Source organism: Vipera berus (assembly GCF_964194415.1).
Source record: "Vipera berus genome assembly, chromosome: 2".
Taxonomy (NCBI): domain Eukaryota; kingdom Metazoa; phylum Chordata; class Lepidosauria; order Squamata; family Viperidae; genus Vipera; species Vipera berus.
The window spans coordinates 156,312,995-156,322,596 of record NC_138203.1 but is presented as its reverse complement, the minus strand read 5'-3'; the positions used below and the strand labels follow the sequence as shown (position 1 = coordinate 156,322,596).

At 38.3% G+C, this 9,602-nt stretch overlaps 1 protein-coding gene across 9 annotated transcripts in view; it reads left to right on the top strand.

Annotated features, from left to right (window-relative positions):
• Positions 1 to 382: 382 nt before the first annotated feature.
• The window catches only part of WIPI1 (WD repeat domain, phosphoinositide interacting 1), a 45,011-nt gene continuing 35,791 nt past the window's right edge, over positions 383 to 9,602 (top strand). For all 9 annotated transcript variants that reach the window (XR_014025229.1, XR_014025230.1, XR_014025231.1 and 6 more), the window contains exons 1-2: positions 383 to 535; positions 8,766 to 8,848. Coding sequence is in view for 4 of the 9 variants with exons in the window: in XM_081318554.1 (XP_081174680.1) it covers positions 462 to 535; positions 8,766 to 8,848 (157 nt within the window). In the remaining 5 variants the exon portion in view is untranslated. The remainder of the gene's footprint in view (positions 536 to 8,765; positions 8,849 to 9,602) is intronic.

Here is a 9,602-nt window from a genome sequence, read left to right as displayed (position 1 = left end):
TCAGGCTCCAGAACGGACATCGAGTCCGAAAGCGCGGCTGCCACCTCAGCCCTTCCGGCCCACCTGCCGCCCACTCTTGTCCCGACTCCAGTCTGATGCAACCATAACACAACCACGTGGCCACTGTCAGCTGTTTCCACCTCCTTGCCCAACCACCGCCGGCCCTGTTGGCGTCGTGGGCGGGGCTTGGGAGCTTTGCCTCCTGAGTGCGATCGAAAGCTTGAACCCGGTTGGCGGCGGCGGGGCCGAGGTGGCGAGTTCGAAACAGCGTTGCCCAATAGGGAAGGGCGGGGAGGTGGAAAGCCCCGCCTTTCGGCCGGCCATGGTTTGGTGACTTGTTTCTTCTGTTGCTATCCGGCGCCGGGAGCGGTGACAGCGGGCGGGAGGAGGGCTGGCGGGGAGTTCCAGAGCTCCGCTGACCGGGTGAAATCGAGGCCGAGGATTCAGTGCTGTCGCTGCTTATGGAGGCCGCCGCCGCAGGCGGGGAAGGGGAGCGAGAGGCCCTGACCTGCTTTTCCTATAACCAGGATTGCACGTACGTAAATGGGGATGGGACCGAGCGGGGCCAAGTCCTTTGCTGTCGAGAGGGAGGGAGGGAGGGAGGGAGGAGGAGGAGGAGAGGAGGAGGAGGAGGAGGAGGAGGAAGACTCGAATAAGATGGGGAACGGATAGGGATGTGTAATGGAAGGAAAGAAGTGGCATGAAGCAAGCAACCTTGCCTGGGAAATGGCGGGTTTTAAAAAGGCACCAATTTAGTCATTTGCCGGCTGTTTGTAGACCTGCCTATAATGATCCCGGGGATGTTTGATCGGTTATTTGTTTAGCTTTCAGTTTGTTTAGCTTTCAGTTGTCAGTAAATGGGGATGGAGTAAACAACAACAACAACAACAACAGCCTGTTGCAAATAGAGCTATTTAAGAGGGAGCTTCAAGTGTTCGCTGGTGGGATACTTAAATTCAGAAGGTGTGGATTCTTCCTGCATGGCTGTTGTTTTCCTTTCTCGTCCCTTTTTTTTTAAAAAAAATGTGGTATTGAGGTGATCTTAATGAACCTCGAGATTGTTCCGGTTTTCGTGGTTCTGTTTACCTTCGCCTCCCACCAGCTTATGAATATCTTTGAACTTTCAAAAATTAGAAGCCAGAGGCTACATGTTTCTCCTACCAGCTTTTTCGCACTGATGATGTTCCTGAACTGCTGATTTTTATTTCTTTTCTATTATGCCATGATCCAAGTGTCAAGGAAAATCTCTTTTTATAACTGGAAAGTTAAAAAAAGAAATGTGTTTTGTGCTCTGCATCTGTGTTAGCTTACATAGGTTAAACGTTTATTTAATGGCTAGCTGGAAAGATGCCTGGAAAAAAGGAAGGGTGTCTTCCTGTATGAAGGAACTTTAAAATAAAAGAAAACAAGACATTTTCTTAGTATCAAATCTCTAGTGTTTCTGTTGCTATTGAACATGTAATCGTGTAGAGCAGTGGTTCTTGACTGTGATCTAAGATCCGGGGGTGTGGGGCACGATGTCGTCACAGGGAGTCCACGAAGGCTTGAAGAAATGTTATGATTTAAATCTTCAAGTTTTGTGGGTCTGTGGCCATGGTCTGTGACCAGAGCAATATCACAGAATATCCTGCCTTTTATTTCCCTTGCAGTTGCATAATATTTCCTACAGAATAGTGTAATAGGTATGTAAGTAGTCATATCCTTTTTACTTGTTGCATACTAACTTTGGAAACAAGTTGTGGGAAGCTGTAATTGACCCATCTTTCTGTAGCATAAGGTATTACTAAAAGATAGTGATGACTGTTTTGTATACTTTGTATACTGTAACAAAAATATATAAAGTTTTGAGGTATATGATACTACTTTTCATGTGGTAAAATTAGAACTGGCATAATTTTAAATTGATATCATTCATACATTCTTCCAAACAAAGATTTGGCATAGTATTTTTTTTGCTCAATTTATATGGTTATTCATTTGCCATGTGACTCCGAGAAGCTTTTCCCCCCAGATGTAACCACAATTGATTAAATTAAAACCAGCCTTAAATCTTCATTATGGTAAAAAGGAAATTGATTCTAATATAAATGAGCATTGTTGAAGTATGAAACTTGCAGGATATGGAGCAATTCGTAGTAGGTTCTGTGAATTTAGACATTTTTAAAAATATAGAGAAAGATGTAGACTAGACTGGCTTTAAGTAATAGTGGTAGAAATAAAGCATCTAAACCACAGAAAGAAAAGTCAACAGGAAATATCTTCTTATTTTGATAAACTACAAGAAAAGAAGGGAATATATTGAGAAGATTCAACACTAACAAAAAGCAGACCTGTTCATAATATTTGATATTTTTGGTTTTTCCAAAGCTTCAGTTTGTTCTATTTGTGTATTATTATACTTTAGTTTAAGTCTTAAGACAAGGGTCCCTAACCCCCATCTGTGGACCCGCACTGGTCCATGGCATGCCAGAAACCCAGACGTGCAAATAAGCAAAGCACTATTTGCGGGATGCAAGCAGCACACAAAACCACGCCACCTCCAATCCATGGAAAAATTTCCACAGAATCAGTCCCTGCTGCCCAAAAGGTTAGGGGCTGCTGGTTTAAGATATATAACACCACCTGGGTTAATGTGCTAGAATGATCAGGATATGAGTAATTCTCAACTTACAACCATTCATTCGAATTTGCAACAGCACTGAAAAAAGTGACTTATGACCATTTTTCACACATCTTTGCAGAATCTGTCATATTTATGATGGCTGCAATGTCCTGGGATCATGTGATCACCTTTTACGATCTTCTGACAAGCAAAGTCAATGGGGAACTGGATCCACTTAACAACCGTGTTACTAACTTAGCAACTGCAATGATTCATTAACAACTGGCCAGAAAGGTCCTAAAATGGAGCAAAACTCACTTAACAACAGAAATTTTGGTCTCAATTGTTGTAAGTCGAGGACTACCTAGTATTTTATCGTATTTTTAGAATTGGATATAAGAAAACCTAGCTCCTTAATATCTTCACTCCCTTAGATATTTTGTCAATGGTAGAGTTTATTTTTGTAGCAATTCTGATTTCTGGTTAATAAATTAATACTCAAAACAATATGAATTTTGAATTAGAAATTGGGATATATATTTATTTTTTTTATACAAAATGAGGAAAAGAACAAGAAGGAAAAAGATAAGCCTTGCTGGACAGATTAAAGGTCTATTGTGTTTCTTTTCTTGCTTGTGGTGCCTAAAGAATCAGAAGTAGTAAAGTAGATCAACCGGTTATTTTATGTTTCTTCCCAGTTGCCTGTGAATCTGGAGATTCTTCACAAGAAATCATGGGTGATTTTGGAAACTGCATAAGACACACCAATAGCCAGTACTGTTAACTTGTGTGGAAAAAAATCCTTAGCTTTATCTAATAGATTTAACAGAATAGCAGAATTGGAAGGGACCTTGGAGGTCTTTTGGTCCAACCTCCAAGTGATTGTCCAATCTCTTCTTAAAAACCTCCAGTGATGGACTTTTCACAACTGCTGGAAGCAAGTCATTGCACTGGTTAATTGTTCTAACTGTCAGGAAATTTCTCCTTATTTCTAGGTTGGTTCTCTCCTTGATTAATTTCCATCCATTTTTTCTTGTTCTCCATTCAGGTCCTTTGGAGAATAGATTGTAACCCTCTTCTCTGTGGCAGCCCCTCAAATATTGAAACATTGCTATCATGTCAAGAGATGCTAAGTTTGAATCTAGAATCTTGGCATGAAAGCTGTGTGTTCTTTACTTGATCTGTAGCCAGTTCCTTTTCTTAGAGTTCAGCAAAGTATAGCTAATAACATACTATTCAGGTAATACCGTACCTTAGTGAGAGTCTTGGCTTCTAAAGAAAGTCAGCTTGTGCTGCAATGTTATCTAGGTCCTCTTCTTCCAGGTGCTGGGAGTTTTCCTTCAGCCATCTCTAAAAGAATTATGATCTTCCCTGTATTTTCAGCCTAGGGCAGTTGGGTAGGGCAAAGACATAAGTTAGTAACCATGTTATTAATTTAACTGCAGTGATTCACTTAACAACTGTGGCAAGAAATGTCATAAAATGGAGGAAAACTCACTTAACTCTCCCACTTAGCAACATAAATTGTGGGCTCAGTTGAGGTCATAAGTCGAGAATTACCTGTATTTGTGTGAGCTGCTATTTAGAGTAAAACTACGATCAGGAATATTTCACAGTGCATCCAGACTACCATGTTAGAAAGATAGTGGAATTTAGTTTGAAGGAAGCCAACAAATTATTTTCAAGGGGAAGAGGCCAAGCTGGAATATTTCCTTTGATATGTTGGTTTTCATGGATAAAAGTTGCTCTGGAATTGATAATGAATTCAGATCCACTTTAGGCTCTCCTGGAGCTGTATCTAGTGGAATGTATTTGTCAATCTTAGGCCATTGCAATGTTTAATTTTCTCTTACATCACATTTCCTGCTTTACAGGTTTGTGACTGTTGTTTTATATCCGGTTCATGTCTGGAAGCCAGGTAATTTGCAAATTGTTCTAAATAATAACATTTAGATCCCAGTAGAAATATTTGGCACAGGTTTTAGGTTGCTGGTGTGTTATCACATTTCGGTCAGTACATTCTGAGAAATAAAAGGCATTTTTTCTTAACTGGTAAGTGACATATTGCTCACTGGAAGCAATGTGTCCTATCATTTTTGGTATCAGTAAGGCTTTTTGCCTTATCTATGGATAGTCCTCAACTTATGACTGGTTGTTTAACAACCATTCAATGTTATGGCAGAGCTCCCCCAGAACTACTCATTTTCAACAACTGCATACTGTGTTTCTCCATATCCCCCATGATCATATGATTGTATTTTGGGCACTTAGAACCTGGCTTACTTTTACCGTTATTTGCAGCATCCTTCAGTCACATGATTGCAATTTGTGACTTTTTTGCCACAAAATTTGGCAAACACTACTGTTTTCACTTAATGACTGCAGCATTCACTTAATGACTGCTGTGTTTGCTTAGTGACTGCCGCAAAAATGTAAAATCAGGTTTGATTGCATGTTGCCTTGACTTACAACTGTAACAACTTGTAACTGTAATTCCAGGTTCAATTGTAAGTTGAGGACTGTCTTTACTTACGTATAAAGAAAAAGAAATCTTGCACCAACCTTTAGGGTCATTTTAGAGATCTATCTTTGGACTCTGCAAAAGTTTCACTAGGATGCTAGTTTTCTAGAAGGCTAGTTTAGCTTGTTAAATAGAACTTTCTCATTATTGAAATAATTTTTTAAAGAAGTATGTACCTTCTGCAGGAGCCATTTTGTGAGTGTGCCTTCCATGCACTGAAATTCCAATTGTACCAAAGTTGTTTTTGTCTACTGTGAATAGGATATGTACCTGAATTGACTTGGATATGTAGTGAAATGGCAAATTGTTTATTTGTAATATAGCTTTGTAAAACTACACATATACCCACTCCCACACATATATATGTTTCACATTTTAGGGAATTTAACTTCTGCAGACGAAAAATATAGGTTAGTTTTGTTAATTCTCATTGGGGAAGAAAAAGGAATAACTTGAATAAGGGGGGGGGAAGGGAGAAACATTATTTTTTTATTTATGCTTTGTGTTAAGAGAACATAATATTAAGAATTCCAAATCAAAACCATCTTCCAGATGTGTCACTGTGTGTCACTATTCCTAATCAAGATAGTTATTCTGCCTTCTTTACCTATTTTGCGCTTTATAATATGATACTTTGCTATACTACAGTATATGTTATTCCAGCAACAGCCCCTTTGGTTGAAACTCTATTTTACAGCTGTGGTCTTTATATATCAGCTTATCTGTTGAAGAACTTCTGTTACGATTTTTAGTGTGGGATATTGTGGTGAATCAAGATAGGGAAATTGAATTTGTCTAAACCACACCATATAAGTGCAGTGTATTTAATTCTTTTAAATAACAATAGCAGCTTCATAGCTGTATAACAAAACCCAAAATACAGTAGCGTTTTGCAGAAAAACAGAATCCTGTGACAGTGTAAACTTTCTTGGCCTAGATCTGATGTTTAGCAGAGATACGTTATATCCAAATTTGGGAAATTTGTATTTCATGCAAGGGAACAGTATATGAAAACTTACAGTTTGCTCTTCTTGAGGATATCACAGCTTGCTTTGTTGCATTTTTTGGTTGCAGTTGGATTCAAAATATTGTTTCAAGGCAAGATACCAATAAAAAAATACTATTTCAATCACTATTATCTTTGCACAGTTTTTTAGTACACATTCATTCTCATTCTCCCTCTCCAGAGAAATCTGGGAAAAAGTGACAGCAATAGCCAGGGAGAATGGGATAACAAACCCCCACCAGCAGCACCCCAGGCTTCCTTGCTACCCCTCAGAGAGTCATGACATACAATTTCTGGACCCCTACAAACATCTTTCACTAAGATATATTTTGTTATTGCTCTTTGTTTCTGCCTTCCAATCACTATCTCATTCATTAGCTCCTAGTATAAAAAGGGTCCGTGAAAGCCAACATTATTGACAGACAAGGAAGAAACAGTGGAATGCTTGGATTTTTTTTTCCTTTGAGGATGGGATACTTGTTGTACAACAAAGCATACAGGAGATGGTTGAAATTGCTACCAGACTCCGCTCCCATTCTGCTGGGAAAAGCTGACAGCACTAGCCAGGCAGAATGGAAACGAGACCCCTCACATTTGTTACCCTTCAGAGGGTTATGGCATTCGGTTTGAAAATTGAAAATCGGTAGGATGCAGGCATGTTATGTGCCAATGTATTTTCTTCCATTTTGTTTCAGAATATTCAATATTCAACTTGATTGATAGTGTAATGATTAAAGTACCAGGGTAGAAACTGGGAGACCATGAGTTCTAGTCCCATCTTAACCATGAAAGCAAACTGGGTGAGTTGGGCCAGTCATGCTCTCTCAAACCAACCACCTCACAGTGTTGTTATTGTGGGGAAAATAGGAGGAAGAAGGTATATTGGATATGTTTGCTGCCTTGAGTTATTTGTAAAAATAAAGGTTGTATACAAATAAATAAAAATAACGGTTGTAGTCAAACTATCATGTGGTGGCTTTCTTTATACTTAACTTACAGAAATGTGTAGTATATAAGATTAAGGCCGTAGTATAATAGTATAACCTGACACTAAAGTAAAAACTACCAGGTCACTATATCATTTAACAGTGTTTGTGAATCAAGCCTGTCTTTTCTGAAAGAAAAGTGAGATGAATTATAGAAATGTTCTGTTCTACCAGCAGTTTGCTCAGTCCTAGCCTTTTTCGGGTAGCTGTGCTAAATGAACTGGTTCTCTACTCGTGGTAGCAGTAGACCTTCAACTTGAGAGGTTTCTGCAGGATTGAAGAAAAGTAGAATGAAACTGCTTTGGGATTCAAAATCCTTTCATTTCCCAGGAATATCCCAGAACTGGAGATCTTTCTCCATCTGAAGAATTTGTTGAGAGAGACAATATGGCAGAAGAAAAGGTGCCCAACACTTCTGTACCTCCTGCCCCAAATAGTGTAAGCTGTCAAGGTTTTGGCGGGCAGGTATTTGGCACTTTGCATCCCGATTTAGATTGCCACATTATTTTTCACCTTCAAGTTTAATCAAAGCTTAAGGATTGTTGGGCCATAGGTTGGATAACTTTCTTTGTAGCTCAGGGCTTTTAAAAACATTTCTTGGTGATCAAAGAATCCATATGAAAATCATTCTTGATCTAAAATTTGAACAATTATCTATCCAATAACATTGCAATCAAATACTTAGCAAATGGAGAGTCTGAATATAGCAACTTTGCTAGGTATTGCCTGTTGCAGGCTGTCTGTAAATAACGTTTGCGTTTTAAATGGTGCTGTTAGTGAGAATTATCCACATGCATTTTCACATTGGGCAGGAACAGAATTAATTATCACTAACTATATGACATCCTCTCAGGATCTGTTAACATTCTGTGAATATTCAGCTGGATAACTGTTCAGATAACACTAAATTTTGAAAGCTAGATCTGAATACCTTGTCTATTCATTAGTCCTTCATTTAGGTTTAGAGTATATTTGATGGGATCCTCTTGCATAAGATGATCAACCAAGGTAAATATATCTCCTGAATGTGAAACAATTTGTAGAGATTAGTTCTTTCTAGTTTCTGAGTCATATTTCATCAGCAATAAGGCCTAGCTAATGTTCCATGTTTTGAATTAGGAGATTTTCAAATTTTCAAATTCATTTAAATCTATTAGAGTTCAGTATTGTTTTTGCTTATTTGAAGTTATCAAAAGAGGTCAGTTCTTTCAATGACATGGATTAAATATTTGTGTGACCCTTGAGGATGTAAGAATGTAATTCCATACATGATAGGAAGGTCCTAGTGGAGGAAGGGAGGGAGGAAGGGATGGGGAGGGAGAAAGAACAGACAGGAATAGGAATAGAATAGAATAGAATAAAATAGAATAGAATAGAATTGTTTTTTTAAAAAAATTTTTTGATCCACTCGAAGGTAAAATGACTTCCCAAGGACTCTTTCATATCTTCAAAACAACTGGGACTGGCTTGAATTACTGTGGCAACTATTTCTTTATATTATTTTTCCATATGATTCAGAGTGATATGCTTGTGGTTCCCTGTTAGTCTTCTACTATAGCTATTTTTGGAAAAATATCCAGATATTCCAAGAGTGTTTTATATGGGTTGTATGTTACTGCATGTAATTAGTGTCATTTTTCTCTTCTATAGTTCCTTGGCCATTGGAACCAAAACTGGATACAGACTTTTTTCTCTGAGTTCTGTGGAACAGCTGGATCAGGTCCATGAAAGCAGTAAGTCCGTTGTGTTTTGGCCTGACAAAATAATAGCTGATGATGATTTTTATTCTGCATTATAACACATTAGTGTGCCCCAAAGAAGCAATTTCATCTGATCTTTTCTGCTAGAAAGCAGATGGCATTTCTTAGCTGCAGCCTTACTTGTAATTCAAACAGCCATGCAGATGCAGCTGCATTAAAGGGACAGTTGCATGCTAAAGAAATCAGAACTGTGTGGGAAATTCTCTACTGTTTGATACCAGTATCACTGTTGATTAAAAGCTTGTGAATCTTTTTGAGTTATTAACATTCCTACGTAAATATGACCATAAAACATGATCTGTTGTCCACATATCCTAAAACTAGATTAAAAAGGAGCCCAATTAAACAAATGAGTCAAAAACACTATGCTTGTTCATTTAATTATTCAGGAAAATAAAATTATATATATATATATATATATATATATATATATATATATATATATATATATATATATATATATATATATATATATGGATCCTTGGTTTTTCGGGTTTTTCCCCGCGTAGAACTAGAGGTGTAGGCGCAACGTTTCGACGGAATCCCATCCGTCATCATCAGGCTTTAGCTTCCTTCTTCTGGCCTCCCAGAAGAAGGAAGCTAAAGCCTGATGATGACGGATGGGATTCCGTCGAAACGTTGCGCCTACACCTCTAGTTCTACGCGGGGAAAAACCCGAAAAACCAAGGATCCACATACAGGCACCCGCGAAAACCTCAGAAAACAT